The 17,858-nt window shown below is 44.6% G+C and overlaps 3 protein-coding genes across 11 annotated transcripts in view; 2 read left to right on the top strand and 1 right to left on the bottom strand.

Moving 5' to 3' along the window:
- The first annotated feature begins 837 nt into the window (after nucleotides 1-837).
- timm8b (translocase of inner mitochondrial membrane 8 homolog B (yeast)) lies at nucleotides 838-3,135 on the top strand. The gene is made up of 2 exons (XM_086260528.1): nucleotides 838-1,083; nucleotides 1,957-3,135. Exons 1-2 carry the CDS (start codon nucleotides 982-984, stop codon nucleotides 2,122-2,124), a joined length of 270 nt encoding a protein of 89 aa, XP_086116654.1. The 5' UTR covers nucleotides 838-981; the 3' UTR covers nucleotides 2,125-3,135.
- Nucleotides 3,019-12,833, bottom strand: il4i1 (interleukin 4 induced 1). 3 transcript variants are annotated; one of them, XM_086260522.1, is made up of 9 exons: nucleotides 12,536-12,833; nucleotides 8,663-9,314; nucleotides 8,380-8,470; nucleotides 7,950-8,164; nucleotides 7,699-7,811; nucleotides 7,254-7,455; nucleotides 7,112-7,180; nucleotides 6,898-7,034; nucleotides 3,019-4,319 (listed from the first exon to the last, which is right to left on the bottom strand). In XM_086260522.1, the coding sequence occupies exons 2-9, from the start codon at nucleotides 8,705-8,707 to the stop codon at nucleotides 3,557-3,559; spliced, it is 1,635 nt and encodes a 544-aa protein (XP_086116648.1). In that variant the 5' UTR covers nucleotides 8,708-9,314; nucleotides 12,536-12,833; the 3' UTR covers nucleotides 3,019-3,556. The 3 variants fall into 3 exon arrangements, with proteins under 3 accessions (XP_086116648.1, XP_086116650.1, XP_086116649.1); XM_086260524.1 differs by having other exon boundaries at nucleotides 9,252-9,314; XM_086260523.1 differs by lacking the exon at nucleotides 12,536-12,833 and having other exon boundaries at nucleotides 8,663-9,652.
- Nucleotides 11,875-17,858, top strand: part of snx19b (sorting nexin 19b) — a 65,785-nt gene continuing 59,801 nt past the window's right edge. For 3 of the 7 annotated variants that reach the window (XM_086260521.1, XM_086260520.1, XM_086260514.1), the window contains exons 1-7: nucleotides 11,875-12,429; nucleotides 12,611-12,888; nucleotides 12,999-13,193; nucleotides 14,210-15,430; nucleotides 17,234-17,432; nucleotides 17,543-17,643; nucleotides 17,735-17,854. In XM_086260521.1, the coding sequence (XP_086116647.1) occupies nucleotides 12,685-12,888; nucleotides 12,999-13,193; nucleotides 14,210-15,430; nucleotides 17,234-17,432; nucleotides 17,543-17,643; nucleotides 17,735-17,854 (2,040 nt within the window). In that variant the 5' untranslated portion in view covers nucleotides 11,875-12,429; nucleotides 12,611-12,684. Of the gene's footprint in view, nucleotides 12,430-12,509; nucleotides 12,889-12,998; nucleotides 13,194-14,209; nucleotides 15,431-17,233; nucleotides 17,433-17,542; nucleotides 17,644-17,734; nucleotides 17,855-17,858 lie in introns of those variants that run through there. The other 4 variants (XM_086260515.1, XM_086260517.1, XM_086260518.1 and 1 more) reach the window with 4 other exon arrangements.

Raw genomic sequence — 17,858 nt, 5'->3', positions numbered from 1 at the left:
AAATACCAATAACTAATAATAGTATTATATGGTGTGCTATGTGGACTACAACATTTGTTTCATTCCTATTAAGTGTCTGTTTTTAGAAGGTGGTCAACTGTGGCTGTACAAAACAACACAAGAAATAAATGAATCTAAAATAATTAATACGTTTTATTTATATTATGGTTTTATATGTTTACAGATATTTTCTTTTTTTATTAAGCTTTATATTTTGTGTTTTTGGTTTTTAAACTATGGACATAAAGTTTGACAATAAATATCGACTGATCGAATTGCAGCAAATGCTATAAAAATGTATGGGAAGCAATAAATCACTAATTGTTTTTCTTAATTAATTTCTTAATTATTGTAGAACCATCTGCAGTACCTCTTCAATGTCAACCTTTTATTTTGTTAAAACAATGATTTGCTGACTGACTGTTTTAGTCTTCCATACTCGTGGAACATCATACAATTAGAAAACTAAATGCCACCAGAGTCCTCTGAGAAATGTCTGCAGAGACACAGGCATGTTTGTGATCAGGTAAAGAAGACATAAATGTGTTTTTACTGCGCTGACTCCACCACTACAATTCATTCATACACACTTTCATAATTAAGAGGTAAATTAACAGCACCAGTGTTTTGTTTGTTGTTATTTTATTTTCTGACTTCTTTATGTGAAAATAAACTGTGAGTTCTCTGTAATCCTCATTCCTTCTATAAAACACGTCTCTACAGCTGGATGTGAAACATGCGTCTGTACGCTAATAACCGTACCGGTCGGTGTTTGGGGGGTTGCTGCTCAACATGAAACATCTTTGCACGCGTCCTTTGTTGCGTCGCATTTAGCGCGTCAAACAACGCAAACAGGAAGCGCCGCCGTCTGCAGGGCACCGTGTGATTAGCGCTGTTTCCCAAACCGCGCCGGTGGAAGAGAAGGTCACCTCTGTGCTTGAGCAGTGCTCGGAGCTCCTGTGCAGCCGACGGGCAGAAGACATGGACGGCTTTGATAACTTGAGCGCGTCGGAGAAGGCAGAGGCGACGCAGCTGCAGCGCATGATCGCTGTCGAGCAGCAGAAAGCGCAGTTCCAGGCTCAGGTCTGTAAGAGGACGGGGGCTGACTGTCCTCCGACAGATGTAGTTCATTGCACGACGTGATCTGACGTCTTACACGTGCTTAGTTGACCGTTAATGTCTCTGTACAAGAGACCAGTTTGTATTAGAACTGGACATCACACAGCTGGAAGAACATCTGCTTCTTGTCCAGGTGTTTCCGCGTTGAAGAACATAGAGTTAATATATCCTCTAGATCCACATGCTGAGCTTTGTTAACCGTGGATTCAAAGCTCGGCGTAATCCAGTCAGTACTGTGTGTGGTTACATTGCAGCTTTAAAGATGATCATTAATCGTTTATTTGACCTTTGGTATCGCTGGGATAATTGGTGGATGAATATGGAGCAGGTTAGCTGAATCACTAAACAGCAGATGTATAAGAAAATATGATGGATGTGGCTGTGGACAAATTTATTAAGGGGCGCTTCACAGCGAGCCGTGCTCTATAAGTGATAGACAGACCGAGTCAGTGAAGGAACTGGTAACCATCGTTGTGTGGAGAGCAGTGCACGTTAGTTGCTCCGTAGACAAGCATCCAGTGTGGCAGCTGGTAACCTTTCCCCCTCTCATTCTAAATAAACATTCATAGAAGCAGCTCTCACAACCATAACAGGCAGAAGACGTGTGTTTTTAACTCCATGCACATCAGTTCTGTGATTGATTTAAATAGTTTCCTGTACACACAGAAACATGCTGTCTTCTAGAGTCCGGCATGAATCTTGGTTACATGTGTTCAGTAATCAGATTTCAGCCTTTTCTTTTTTAATAAACATTAACTGGCATCAGCCGCGATGCTTCGACATTCTATAAATAACACTGAGCTGAATCAGTTCCCGTCTGTGTCCTGTGGTTTGCAGGTGCACAGTTTCACCGACGTCTGCTGGGATAAATGTGTGGACACTCCGGGCTCAAAGCTGGACTACAGGACAGAGACGTGCCTGGTGAGCTGCGTGGAGCGATTCATTGACACCACCCTCAGCATCACCAACCGCTTCACACAGATGGTGCAGAAAGGCACTCAGTGATAACGCACCGCAGTCAGATTGTATTATGTTTTTTTTATTCCTAACTTGATGGGAGATGACACGAAGAAGACTTTGTGTACGTGGGTATAACAGCTGGCGTTTGAGAGATGATGAGGAACTCTTATGGGGGGAGGGGTGTAGTCATATGATCAAACTGGAGGAAGGAAGGGAGAGGAAATCTGCAAGCCTGGAGAAGTCTGGTAATAATAAATCTTAAATGTTTCACCTGAAGAAACAATGTTGCCTGATGTTTTTTCCCTTTCATCCATCTGAAACTTCAAGATTATTATTTACTTTCCTAAACGACATCTATAGAGCTGAAAGCAAAGGCTGGGCAGCTCCTCGCTTGGCACCTTCTGCTTTCTCTTGAAAGCAGAAGGTGCTTCTGCGTTATGTTCTGATCAATAGTAGACGAGGAAAATGATAGAGAATTATAATTGTTATTCTGTCAGTGCATATCGCAGAGGAGTCTGAGTCCACTCAGTCTGCTTTAAATACTCGATTTCAGGACATTTCTCTACTCCTAGAGTTTTATGTCAAAAAGAGAGGCTATCAATAATCATTTCAGCACTCGAAAAGCTCCACTCAGGTGAAAATCTAATGCCATTAGAAGGGAGGTGGGCTTAGAGGAGCAGTCTGGAGTTAGGAAGAATTCAAACACTGTCTTTTTTTATCCAAACAGCTGCATAAATGTAATGGAGTTGTTCACTTAGAATCTAGCACCAAAAATTCAGTGTTTGCATTAATTATATGTTGAGTGACCTGCAGCTCCATGCACATGTTAAAAAGTAACTGCAAAGAGCTCATCACAGCAAACAGGCAAACTGTGCCGCTGCCAGGAGCTAGTCTGTTAGTGTTCCACCACATTAAATATGAACCAGCCGTTTTTCATGCTTACATCTTTTTACTTCGAGTCATACGCTGACAGGGAAAATCCAGAGATTTACTTTGTGGTTCAACATACGTGCAAAATGAAGTCATGAAGTACCGTGTAGATAAAATTAAATAAAACATAAATGAATGAATCACAGGGCTCTGTCCATTGTTCATCCACTTTTTCTGCAAACAAGTTTCAACGTAATGTAACATAGAAAGATTTCTGCACTTAATCCGACTGAAACTTGGTATTTAGACACAGGAGGAACTTTAAGAGCGAAGCGCTGCAAATCTGATCAAAGTGCCTGTAACAGACAAACCTTTTGTCTATCAATTAATAGATGCACATCAACAGTACATTCGTAACAGAAAATAAACATCACACTGGAGTGACTACTACTACTACTGCCTGTTATCCGTCTCAGGGTACGGCCACCAAAGTTAGCTCTCCAGAGGCTTGGGGGTTCCAGGAGCACACAGCACTGAGCTGGAACAGTGTTCATGAAATCAGACGATAAAGGAGTGAACATGGAATAAATGTTTGCTGCATGAAACACTACAGTGTAAGACTGTTAACATTTTTAGCTGCCCTGAGTGCAGACTTGATGGACGTTTCGATCCATCCGTGAGGTGTGGCTGTGTGCTCCCCTGCAAAGTGTACCCGTCCCTCACTCTGGAACAGTTCTCTGGCATAGTGCCCCTGCTGGTAAGGTGTGAACAGGACAAAGGCTCCCAGACTGTAAGGATCCAAGCCCCACTTCTTCACCAGCCCCCCTGTCCACAAAGGCCTGATGTACTCTCCATGGATCTTCACCAAGTCCTCCAGGACCACAGCCATCAGCTCCCCATCATTCATGCCCTGGAAGAGGGCGGAGTCGTCAGAGCAGGTGTAGGATGCCAGCAGTGCACCTGCGGATGTCCCGGGGAAGCTGTGGCTGGGGTAGTAGATGAAGCGAGCGGGACGGTCTGTGATGCTCTTCCCTCCTCTGATGCCCTCTTTATCCCAGAAGCGCTCCTTGAAACTAAGCACCACCTTTGTGGAGCTGGTGTAGTGAACTGAGCGCAGGGCCTCCATCTTGTCCCCAGAGAGAGGGGGCTGAAAGTCAATGAACAGGGTGGCCTTGGCTGTGGCAGTGACCAGGGTGTAGTCCACCGTTAGGTTAGTCAGGGAGTTGTGCTGGTCCTGATAGGTGATGGTCACATTTCTACCACCTGTCTGGTTTATGAGCTTGACCTTGGAGTTGAGGAGGATGGTGGCATTTAAGACCTGATAGAAAGCTCTGGGCAGGTGTTCAAAGCCATCAGTCACCTCAAAGTACCTGAAAGAAATTCAAGAAAACATCCCTTAATACACAATACTCCGCTAAAGCTGAACTAATCATTTATTTTCTATAAATTTGAATTATGCCAATCAGCCATAACATTGTGACCATTATGTGCCCCTTTCACTGCCACGGAAGCTCTGACCCATCGAGGCCTGGACTCCCCCAGACCCCTAAGGTGTGCTGTGGCATCTGGCACCAAGTTAGCGACAGATCATTTGATCCTGTAAGTGGCGAGGTGTGGCCTCCGTGGAGTGTATAATAGTAGGGCTGGGTATCGTCACTGATTTCTAGAATCGATTCAATTCCGATTCACAAGGTCCCGAATCGATTCGATCCACGATTCGATTTAATTCGATTCGATTCGATTTAAATCTGGGAAATTTTGACAGTCAGAGATATAATTCAGATCAGGACATTTACATATTTTTGTATCTATAAAAAGGAAGCTGACACTCTCAAGACTTTATCCAAGGTGTGAGCATCACAGCAGAGGCCTTTGTGTCAAAGTAGCTGAAGATAAAACACAGAAAAACATGTAGGTGATTTTCCTGGCCTGGGATTTTATAAAAATATTCTGCAGTACATCAAAAACGAAAGAAAACCATTAATTAATCAACATTACCTCTGACGTTACAGCGGTTTTATTAGACACACGGCTAAGCATTTTGCATTTTGAATAATTTTAAAAAGTTTCAATTTGTTCAGTATTGAACAGCAGAAATGAGGTTTTCTTTTCGGAAGAATGTAAAAGGGGAAAAAACAGCGGCCGACAGCCTGTAAACAACAGTAGACTTGTGTAACAAGCAAGCGAATAATGAAGAAAGCGAAACTGTTCGAGAGAGAGAGGGGGGGGGGAGGGAGAGAGAGAGAGCTGCGCATCGCAATGGAAGCAAAACAGTAAAAGAGTGAATTCATGACGATGTTTATGTGAAGCGTTTGGATCTTCTTTTGCTGCTGGTTCGGTCAATATTGTTTGGAGAGAGATCAAACTAACAGCTTTAGAATCAGCGCATAAAGGGCGTGAACACAAAGCGCGGACCCGCCGACAGATCAGAATCAGCGAGCTGTCGGCTTTCAGCCCCGACTGTGAGAAAGGCGACATCTAACTGATTCTGATCCACGGGTCCCGCTGTGTGTTTAAGTCTATGTGCAGAATCCCTGTACCTGCTCTCATTTACTGTTTGGTGGTTCTTGAAATTTTGTGAGATGTCACCAGAGATTCTGGCATTTCGGACAAAATAAATTTATATTAAAAAATCGATTCAGGATTTTAATGAATCGATTTTACGTTATCCAAGCCAGAATCGATTTTAATCGATAAATCGATTATAAAAACCCACCCCTATATAATAGTGTCCATGGTCTGCAACGATGCTCAGGTAGGTGCTACGTGTCAAAGTATCATCCACATGGATGGTAGGACCCAGGGTTTCCCAGCAGAACATCGCCCAAAGCATCACACTGCCTCTGCCGCCTCACCTTCTACCCACAATGCATCCTGGTGCCAGGTGTTGCCTGGGTAAGCGACACATGCACACCTGATGTAAAACGTGACTCACCAGACGAGGCCCCCTTCTTCCATTGCTCCGTGGTCCAGTTCTGATGCTGATCATTGGTGGTTTTGGTGGTGGGCAGTGGTCAGCTCGGGCACCCTGACTGGTCTGCAGCTACACAGCAACCAAACTCTGTCAATTCTGACACTTTTCTATCGCACTCAGCTTGAACCTCTTTCAGCAGTTTGCTCTTCGTCTGTTGGATCGGACCACATGGGCCAGTCTTTATTGCCCACATGCATCAGTGAGTCTTGACTGTCCACGGCCCTGTCGCTGGTTACTGTTGCTTGGAGATGCTCTGACCCAGCTGTTTTATCGTTAGGTTTTCCTGCTTCTAACGTCAACTTTGAGGACAAAATGTTTACTTGCTCCTTAATTTATCTCACCAACTAATAGGTGCCATGATGAGGAGAGAATCAGTGTTCTTCACTTCACCTGTCAGTGGTCACAGTGTTATAAGTAATAAGAAAAATTACACATATAATCACCTGTATTTATATAGCGCTTTCCTAGTCCCTAAGGACCCCAAAGCGTTTTACACAACCAGACATCCACACATTCACACACTGGTGATGGCAGCTACGTTGTAGCCACAGCCACCCTGGGGCGCACTGACAGAGGCGAGGCTGCCGGACACTGGCGCCACCGGACCCTCTGACCACCACCAGTAGGCAACGGGTGAAGTGTCTTGCCCAAGGACACAACGAGCGAGACTGTCCAAGCCGGGGCTCGAACCGGCAACCTTCCGATTACAAGGCGAACTCCCAACTCTTGAGCCACGATCGCCCCATATAACATATACAGTAATGACGAAACAAAGGAGAAGTGCCACATGAATCTGTTCCCTCAGCTCTACAAAGTGTTTAAATCAACTATTTTGCCCTTTTGGAGTACAGTCTAACAATGGTGGCACTAGAAGGTATGGAAGACCAACCACTCAGAATCAGAAGCATATCTTTGCTGCTGTTCCTCTTCCCTGGCTTCTTAACATCCCACTGTGACATATGAATATTTCTTACTCAACGTTGTCACTGATGTCTGTCTGCATGTACATCATCTCGATCAGTGATGTGTAGAAGAGGCTGTTTTCATTCAGGATGTCCCCAATCATCCTCAGGGCTCCACGGCTCAGATTGCCCTCCTTCACCAGATACTCCTGTGAGGACATTTCCCCCCAACAGATTACAGCTGCGATCGGTATGACATCGAGTGTCAAGGTAATTAAACCTTTACCTTCACTGTGTAGGAGTCATATTTATCCAATGTGGCACTACAGCCGATTGCCTTCACATCATCTCTCACCTGTGTGAAAATCACAATATTTACAAGACAAGATTCACACTGACATGTGCAACAAAGCAGCACATGAACAAACCTTCCACAGCGCCTGGCTGAAGAGCTGAGCGGCCGTTTTCCCCCTCTCCCTGTCAGACAAGCTGTAGTTGAGCACGCTGGGGTTGTTTTCAACTGTATAGGTTTTATGTAGCTCTCCATTTACCAAGTAGTAGGTGTTGATGTCATCTTGGATGAAGCGGTTCATAGGTATTTGTAATTTGGACGCAAAAGAAAGCAAAATCCTGTGACATAAGCACATTAGTTATCCTGTGTGAATATATACGGTATTTTAACCATTTAGCTAGAAGATCTTTAGTGTTTTGTTAGACTCTTCCTAGTTACTTAGAGGCTCAAATCTTACAAGTACTGAAAACTCTACAGGCTAGTACATTTCTTCTGGCATCATTCAGTTCTTACTTCCAACAGGATATTTTCCTTGATTAAATGAGGGGGTGTCTATTTGCCATGTGCGTCTCTTTACTCACTTATGAAAGCTTGGGATCCTCATGGCCCCCAGTTCTGCATACCAGCCCTCTCTTCTGTTCCTGAAGGTCTCCACACGTCCTCCGATACGATTACTGGCCTCGATTATGGTCACCTTTGATGTCCAAGGGGACACACAGCCATGACACTCAGTTTGAAAAGCATATGCACTTTTAGCACCAACAGTAATGACTCAGAAAATTACTCCCAGAGAGAGTGTAGTTTAAATATTTTTTCCCTGACTGTAAATTACCTTATGTCCAGCATCTTCTAGAAACTTGGCAGCCGTCAGTCCAGCGATGCCCCCGCCGACGATTGCTACGTGTCGAGGCGTCTTTGTAGCAGGAAGACCTTTCTTCACGATGTCAAGAAGCTCGCTGTAGTCTGTGTCTTGGAGGCATTCAAACAGGGGATCTCCTATTATCCCATTCACAGTGAGCACCACAGCCGCCACCAGAACCAGAGGAACTGATGGTGACAGAAAAGATGTTAACTCAGCCGATGAAGTCAAACTGTGGCTCATAAAAAAATCCCCCAAGGGGTTGCCAAGTAACCACAAAGTCCCAGTTTCCTTCCTTTACTGCTAACTTTATAAATAGAGGAGAAATGACGAGAAGATACCGGATTTTCCCAGTTAGTGTTTTTTATGAGAGTGACTTTGCAGCAGCTTGTTTTGTACTCACAGAGTTTGCACAGTGCCATGTGAGACGTCATCTCGACGATGGAACTCCACAGTCTGGGCTTTTTTTTCACACCGTGAGAGGAAATGGAAACCTAACGGACACAAGCTCTAAATTAAGTTGGCGAGGCTCAGGCAGAACAGTTACGAACAAAGAAAAGCCTAAAATTGTCTTTTTTAAAATATGCTGGAAACAATATACAACACATTAAATCTCCCAAAAGCACCAGTAGTGATTTCAGTTAATAAATCCAGAGTGAAAGCAGTGCAGGCCGTGTTTCACTCACCTCTGTCAAAGGTAGTGTCTCGTAAGTTGTCATGAGCCTGTTCATGGCTGAGGAGGAATGACCCACAGACCCTCACAGAGCTAACCTATCAACCCTGTGACTCACCGTATGAAATAAGGCTTTCTGAAAAACCCGGACGCATGGCATGTGTGAAATTGCACACAAGGTCATTTTAATGAGCGACTGTGTGGCTCCCTCCGGTCTTTCAGAAATATTTTCCCACACTGGCTCCAGAGTCAACCACACTGAACAAATCAGATTAGTGAGGTTATACTAGTCATCAGCATACCTCGTTTTACTCCGTCTTCACTCGTTTTCATATCTGACCTGAAAAGGCTCATTTAGTGGTGGCCAAAAAAATGCCCCAGTCAGACCTAAAGCTGCATTACATTACATTCATAATCTAAGGAGCTTGGAAAGAAAGGCGTCTGGACTTCTTTAAGTTGCTTGAAAAGCAAAAGTGAAGACTACGATGACCTGGATGACTGAGAACCTTCACAGACATTGCACTCATAACAACATATGTACTTTTATTAAATTTACTATAACTGTCTATACAGTAAAGACCACAGGATGTGCAAACACTCACCTCTCAGCTCCTTCTGTGTCCGGGACATAATAGCACATGGAAGGCAGTTATATGATGTGGAAACTGAAACCAAAGTGGCAAGTGTTAAGTTTCATTTTCCGACTTTCATGTCCTCAGTTTTCATTTCTATATTTTTGTTTTCTTTTTTCTTTTTATGTGATGAGAAAGAAATTATTTTACCTCTCATCACAGCTTTCCCTGCTTCCCATAGAACAGAAGCTGATGTTTCGGGAGTGTCATTATAGTTCAAATATGAAGTCCACTCTTTTTTAAAATATTTAATAAAGTCTTCATCTTTAAGTAGTGATATATTAAATCTCCAGTTTTTTCTTGGCGTAGTATTATTCTTGTGCATTAGTGTTAAAGATACAGGAGCATGATCGCTGACAGCTATAGGATGAATCTCAGTGTCTGAAATGTCGTTCAGCAGTGAGCTGCTGACCAAAAAATAATCCAGACTTGAGTAGGAGTGATGAATATGTGAGAAAAAAGTATATTCCTTACTGGTGGGGTGAAGGGAGCGCCATGCATCGCAAAGACCAAAGTCGCTCATATACTGTTTGATTATATTTGTGGACTGCCAGTTACGCTGAGTTCCCGCTGTATTGAGCCTATCCATGTCTTCATTTAGTCCAAGGTTGAGGTCGCCTCCAAGAACAAGTGTGCCATCTAAGTGTTCAGAGAGTGCACTGAAAAAAACGTTTTCATTTCTGAAATGAAAGAAGGGAATCTGACACTCCCCAGATAATTTTATAAACAAAGGAAATAACCAAGGAAGTATTTAATTACCTGTGGTATTTAAAGAAAAATGTCTGTATCCAGCGTAAAAGCTGGATTTTACAGCAAGAAAATCAGTAAACACTGATTTTTATAGCTCAGCTCACACTCACGGGTTGTGAATTTAACAGTATCTACATTGATGTATAGCTGAGCACAGCATTGTTCTAAGTCATGGGTCAGTGTATGGAAAAACTCCAAGGCTGATGAACTAATGAGGCTTTGGGAGTTAAGTCAGCCATGTTCATGTATGATGTGAAAGGTACAGCTCAGCCTGCACCCTGAGGAGAAGCTCAGCTCAATAAATCTACTCAATATGTTTGGGGGGAAAGTACCACACAAGCTCAGAGAGTTCGTTCTTTTCATGCTCCTTTGAACTGAACTAAAATTCAGCTGCTGTTGATTTACAGAAATACTTCAGATGAACCTGCTCTCTTTCTTTTTAACATTTTGAGATTGTTTCCAAGTGAGTGGTGAGGTATTCATCAGCACTTCTTCTGCTCACGAATTAACTTCCTGTGTTTGGATTCTGTGGTCCCGGCAGTGTATTTTAAAGACTGAGAGTAAGTCGTTTAAAAAAAATCTCAGTATAGTTTTGGGAGGATGAACCAGTTTGAATAAAGAACACACATCGTGTCGGGAAAAGTTAAACCATCGTGAAGAGATCTGAATGGGATGAACTGGGAAACGACTGGAGCCAAACTGGATCTGAGCTTGATGAAATCTGAATCCACGATTCTTATCTGGACTGTGACCAGGACACAGTAGGCTATACCGAGACATTAGACATCCGTCGTGGATCCACTGAGACTCCTTTGGTGATTTTTCAGTAGACCGTATCTATCAAATTTAATGACTGAATCTGTGAACAGATTTCAACATGTAATGTTCAGACCACAGACTGTTTGCAGGCTCACTTTAACATGGATTTAACTCAGTTTTCGAGTCCTTTCAGCCTCATCCTGACTCAGATATTCACATCAGCTTCAAGATTCAACTGTGACAGCCCTCCAGTCAATGTGACCCACCACAGTGAATGAGTGAATAAATAAATGACTGAATATCAGAAACTTTACAGAGTACAGATATTTTTTAAAAAAATAGTTGTAATATATCCACGGGTTAGTGCTTCCATAATATTTTATTCACGGTTGCTGTTCAGAAACACGCACACGCAACAACAACAACAACAACAACAACAACATGATAGGACCCAGTACAGATTTTAAGTCGACGGGGCACGATTGTGCGTCCGGCATCCCTGCACTGCACCGCAGACCACGCCCCGTCACGTAAAGTAAACGTTTTCAGTGCAAGCAAACTGGCTGACAGACTGACAGCATCGCACAGAGTTAGAAAGATGGAGACTTCAGATTATATTGTGACCTGATGATAAATCCATTATGCAAGTTGATGAGTGAATGAGTGTAAAGTGTGTACACAAAATAGCAAACTAATATTTAATTTGTAAAAATGCAAATTACAGACTGATTTCCAATGTCTCCATGTGTTTTTTTATGTGTAATGTCTTTACTTATATTGGTGAATAGACTTTAGTGAACAGGACTTACAAAGAGGGATTTTTAACTGGATAAATCAAAGATATATAAAAGTCGCTTTGCCATAAACTGATTGCGTTGCGACAGGAATGCTGTCTGTGTCTCACGATGACTTGATATCATTCGTGAGGGATACATTTGAAATACATTTCACATATTATAGGCCAACAAGCCATTTACAGCAGTTTGAATACGGGCAATCACTTTTTGGCAAATACCGGAAGTCGGTTGCCTCCGAAGCCTTAGAGCCTGCCCCAATCGATACGTCATAGCTCGCAATACAGGAAGTAAACAAACCAGACCGAGGAGTTGACGCCGAGAAGCTCACGAGACCTCTCGTTGAGTGCTGGACGGCTCGTGCAGGGTGCATGTCTGTCTGAGCTCGCGCTGTAGCTTGTTGTATGCGTTTATGAGCAGGCGTCGCGCGCTCCTGGAGTGACGTGTCTTTGGTTCAGCACTGTAAGGTTGGTATGTGCGTGCTGCAGCTCTGACAAATACAGCGCTTCTCTTCATTTCAGCATCTTTACAAAGAAGCAGCGATGCCGCTCGTGTTTCCAGCTACCTCTCTGCTGCTGTTACTGGCGTAGGAAGCAGCTAAAGGGCAGACATTAATCTTGACATCTTGCTTAGCTGCTGTCTCAGCCTGTCGGACTTACACCGTCATGAAACATCTGAGCGGAGTTCGGTCTCCGCACGACAGTTAATGCCTTTGCGCTAACGCTAGTACCACCGCAGCATAGCTACACCGGGTTAGCTAGTGAAGCATGAAGCACGGCACAACCAGCGTTAGCTTGTAGCGTACACGCGCTGGCTCAGCAGATACGAGACACATCGTCCCTGAGGTCAGTGAAGCATTTTACAACACTTCTTCTGTTTGCTGTCAGTACGTGATAAGCAGCGTGGATGATGTGTTTGTGTTACACATTCATCCCCTTTACTTCAACTTACCCCACTCTGCTTGCACTCAGCTTCCCGTCCTGTTTCCGATGTGCCACTCAGGTGTTATCGTTTTGGTTCTTTAAGGAGTGATGGTACCCGGCACGCCTGATCTTCACTTCTCCAGTTGAGGCCAGTGAGAAAGCAAACCCTGCAGCATCATGGCTGAGGTGTGGGGACAGAGGAGCTTGCTGGGCATCGGTGTGGTGTTGGCCTGGCTGGTGCTGTTCCACCTGCTGGTCAACATCTGGCTGCTGTGTGTCTTCACCAGCCTGCTCTTGGTGCTCTGGGGCTGGCTCGGCTCGCAGACTGTTCTTGAGTCCAACAGTGTGATTCACCTGGAGAGGTTTATCACCTGGGAGCAAGTAGGTCTATAATTAATGATGGTTTACAGCTTGATGTTTTACAATATATGGATGTGATTATAAACGGTTTGGGCTAAGTTAACCTTAGACTCCTAATTACTAATTTTCAGATTCCAAAGTCTGAGAAGGATGAAAATGATCTGGACCAGGAGATCCACAACACAGTGAAGAAAATCATCAGAGACTTTGTCACCTCCTGGTACTCCACTGTGTCCTGTGAGAGTGCTTTTGAAACAGAGATTGAAGAAGCCATGATCTCCATGGCCATGGGGCTGAAACTGCGAGCAAGAACAGCTGACAGGAAGGTACTGAGCTTTAAAGGAGCAGGGAGCTTTCACAAGGTCTAACAATGTGCTTGCAAGAATTTTCTGTAGTTAATGTGAAGGCCAGGCACGCTACAAGTACTTGAAGAACAAGTGTTTGTGTTAACCTGCCTACAGTTGTTGTTGCTATGGATGAGGAGCACTTGTAAATCTGCATTAAAATCTGTAAAGAGATTTCCAAAAGTCTGGGATGGTTAAAACCATCTATTAAAATAATGTATACAGGGTTGATACGTGTTAGTAAACAAGTCATTCTGGACTGTAGCTGGGTAAATATTAGGAAAGGTGTGACCCATTACCACAGGTCATGTGACTGTTGAGTTCTTTAACATCCTAGGACCTGCGTCCACATACGTGGACGTCACATTTTGGGTTATTTAGACTAAAATACTCAATTTTGCTCTACATGGGCCTGATATCCACTTACGAGGATGTCATCCTGCTACTGTTCTATCAACATATTAAATGAATATCCTCTGTATATGACAGGAAATAAGAGAAACCACAGTAGTTCCCTTTATGTACCAGCTCAGACTCTGAGAACCATGAGCTCTATAAGAAGCACTGTGTGGTAGGTGACAGCAGGTCCTGTGAGTTGCGATTTAGACTTCAAGTAGTTCAAATCGTCATATGAAGTATTTCAGCACACCCACTAACAGCTCAGCACCGGTCTATGGTATTCACCACAGAGATGCTCTAACCCCTTCTGCCTATTCGACCTTTGTCGGTGTCACTTTAGTCATTTTTCCTACGTCCAGCATAAAACAGAACAGACTATTTACTTGTGCCATCGTACAAGATGATCAGTAGCATTTGCTGCACAAAGGGTCACACCATTATTAGTGTATGTTACTGTATATTTGACCGTTAACGGCAACATTCACAGGAATTATTACGAGATTTCGTTGCTTGTAAAGAAACTAAATTAACATGCAGAATTAAAAATGGAGAGAATCAGAATTTCTCTAATGGGTCGTGTAAATGTGTGAATTCTGCAGGAACTGACCCAGAGGGTCCTCGATCTGTTCGGCTGCCATCTACAGGACTACATGAAAGCCAAGGAGCTGGTGACCGAGCAGCAGGTGTCTCTGAGAGCAAATGAGAGCAGCGAGAACGAGCAGCTGTGGAAGGCTTATTCCAGCATCAGCAGCCCTCACCTCGCCGTGACCAGCGAAACAGTGGAAGTCAACTATGTGAGGGCAGTCGCAGACTTGCTGCTGCACGTTTTAGTGCCTTCACCGCACTTGGAAACGCGCACTGGACGGTTTGTGGTTGGAGAGCTGATAACCTGTAATGTCCTGCTGCCTCTCGTTGCCAAACTGTCGGACCCTGACTGGTTAAACCTCCTCATACTTAAAATATTTGTCAGCCAACCGCCAGAAACAACAGAATCACCAAATTCATCCCCGCTCCTACCCTCTCCACCTGATGACCCAGAGGTTGCTCCAGCATGGCAGGCAGCACATGTTCCTCAAGAGAACAGCGACGTTCCTGCGCAGAGAGCGGAGGCTGAAAAGATCAATCACACAGAGACCGCCACGCCCGCTGCCGATGATGTGCCCGACTCCGCGGAGGCGGACTTTCCACAACACAACGCCGAAGAAGATGAAACTGTTCGACCCTTTTTAAGGCGCTACACAAGAGGAAGCAAGTCAAACCCATTTTACCAGGAAAACGACTCTGACCCGGATTCTCCTTTGGCTGATTTTAAACGCAGTTCCAGCGATTCTTTGGTCATGATCGGACAAGATGATGGTCTGGATGACAGTAGGAAGGATTGCGCCACATCTGTCGAGACCAACTACGGGTTGGATTTGGAGGATGTTTGCCACAGTCCAGTGGACGGCCAAACCAAATTCCTGCTGAGTTCAGAATCGGAGGAGCAGACTAATGGCTGCGTCCTGCCATCGCTCAGCACAGCAGAGAGGGACTCCAGTATCAGCAGGATTCGTTCCTTGGACAGAGAAGGCAGTTCCCCGTCTATAATCGCCACCAGAGGCCTTCTTATAGGCGCAGAGCAGACTGGGGTAATGAATCCTAATGAGCTGAGTGTTGTCAGTACATTGCACTGCTGTTCCTCTGTCCCCACGTTCAGTTTTGAGCCCCTCAGCAGCCCCGAGGGACCCGTCATCATCCAAAACCTCCGCATCACTGGAACCATCACGGCTAAGGAGCACCGAGGCACCGGCTCGCACCCCTACACACTTTACACCATCAAAGTAAGGACAATGTGACTTTGCTACGATGCAGTTGTTGGTTGGTGTTTACTGGGCTGATCGATGACCCACAGAAAAACACCCAGAGAGTGCTGCAGCACTGCTTTCAGGAGTGTCCTCTCTATCAGGCATTTGGCCATGATGATGAGCTTTTCTGCATTTGTGCAGTTTTTAGCACTGACAAATATAATGATGATAAAAGGCAGTAATTTTAATATTTCAACATATTTAACTTTCAGTTTTGTTTAATAACTAAGAGTTTAAAACCCTGAAATACACAGAAACAGGACTCGTTCTGCACTGGGAGAAAGTTTTTAGAGCTTTACTAAAACGTTAAATAAATCAGTGCTAGGACGTTTGGATAGCAAGGTAAATATTAGACAAAGATAAAACCACTAAACACAAAACACAGGAGGTTCTTTATTAAGAGGAAAAAAGTCAGTTACACAGTATTCAAAGTAATGCAGTTTGTCATCCCCGCGCTGATGAGCGACCCGAAGGAGGGCTGGGGCCGAGCTTCAGCGGTGACTGAGTGAGGGTCTATTTGGACACTTTGTTCTCTCAGGTGGACATGAAATAAAACAGCAAAATTAATTTCACATAATTTATATCAGTTTTAGACCTTAACACAGTAACACTTAACACAAAGGGTAACATCTAGGTGCAGTTTCCCCCTCTGGGGGTGAGGGTACCTGGACCTGGGGTGTAAAGTATGTTTGGGGAGTGTGATTGTGTGTACAGTGTCTATTTGTCTGTCTTTACGTTGGGTGAGTGCTGAGTATTTGTATATGTGTATATGGGGGTGGGAATGCAGGTTTGTGTCTGTGTGGTGTGGCTGTGTCTATATGTCAGGTTGGGTCTTAGACTCCGCCCCTCTGGGAACATCCAAAGTATGGAGGCCTTTCTCCCCCCACCACACTCCCTGCCGGTGGCTGATGCCCTCGGGTGTCAGTGCGTTGGTGGTTCTTGGTGCGCGGCGCTGGGCGCTCAGGTATGTACCGGCTCACTCACAGTGGCTGCTTGGCACGGTCGGGCGCCCGTGGCTCGGTCAGGCCTTTTCTGGGGTGTGGGGGGCCCTCAGGCCTCTGGGCCTGGGGCTCGGTTCACTCTGGCACGGCTGGCTGCCCGCAGAGCCCACGGCACGTCACTGCAGCCCCCTCTGACCTCTGCTCCGTGGCTGCTGGGTGACCCCTCATTTGGGGCTCTCCTCAGCTCTTCCCAGGAGGGTGGCACAGATGCCCCTCTGATGGTCCTCCTTGGGTCCTCGTACTCTGGGGCCTCTGGATCTCCTCCATGCCTGCTTCATGCCCTGGGGTGGGGCTATGTCTCCCCACACTCCCTAGCAGATCGTTACATGGAGAAACCTTTTGAATACAAGCGTGCTGATCCACACGGGTGTTCACAGACACAAACTACCTTTCGTGGCTGCTACCTCACAGCACATTGTGCGCTGTAGGTCCTGCGTGCCACACAACAGCATTCAATATTTAATATTTACTGTTAGCTATTAATGTGGTGGTGCTGTGTTTATGTTGCTCTTTTTTTTGCTTAGGGTTAGGGTTTCTCACTGTCCCTCTTCCCCTCTGTTTTTCTTTTCCTTTCCTTTCTTATCCCCCAGCCATGTCTGTCCCATCTGTAACAACTGAAGATAAAATAAAATAAATAAAAAATAAAAAAAACTTCATGTTTTCCTGCACTGACTGATGGGAATGCGAATACAGTCACAAACGTTTGGCCTGTACTGGTGCATTCTTACGTTCACTGGGATATCAGTGAAGCCTCACAGTTTGTTTTTTATCTTTACAGTATGAGACAGCAATGGCTTGTGAGAACCCGGCAAGCATCCAGGCCGGCTTTGAGGATGCAGAAACTGTACAGACGGGCTGTGAGAATCCATCTTCTGCTCAGTCTGTAGCCTATCACACGGTCAACAGACGCTACAGCGAGTTCCTCAATCTGCAGACACGACTGGAAGAAAAAACAGAACTGAGGAAACTCATCAAAGGTACAGAAGCTTTATATTTTGCTCGACATTTGAAAGGAGTGTTGCAGTAGACCTTTGAGAACCTTAGAGAGTTTGTTTGTTCCAGTCTGACTCATCTGATCTTTTTCCAGGCGTGAAAGGTCCAAAGAAAATATTTCCAGACATGCCGTTTGGAAACATGGACAGTGATAAGATAGAAGCCAGGAAGGGCCTCCTGGAGACCTTTCTAAAAGTTGGTGGAAAACCTTTCTGTAGTGCACTCGTGTTGTTTGTTGGCCTGCTGCTACATTTCTGGTGGCTTCTTTCTGTTTCAACCTTTTCAGCAACTGTGCAGCATCCCTGAAATAGCCAACAGTGAGGAGATGCAGGAATTTCTCGCTCTCAATACAGATGCCAGGATCGCCTTTGTCAAGAAACCTTTCATTGTGTCACGCATAGACAAGGTGA

Source organism: Aulonocara sp. 'chitande type north' Nkhata Bay, linkage group LG14 (genome assembly GCF_057382095.1).
Source record: "Aulonocara sp. 'chitande type north' Nkhata Bay isolate Kocher_YH1m ecotype deep benthic linkage group LG14, A_spYH_male_GT1.1, whole genome shotgun sequence".
In the NCBI taxonomy this organism is placed as follows: Eukaryota; Metazoa; Chordata; class Actinopteri; order Cichliformes; family Cichlidae; genus Aulonocara; species Aulonocara sp. 'chitande type north' Nkhata Bay.
Note: the sequence above shows the minus strand (reverse complement) of the source record. Positions and strands in the feature narration are given on the sequence as shown.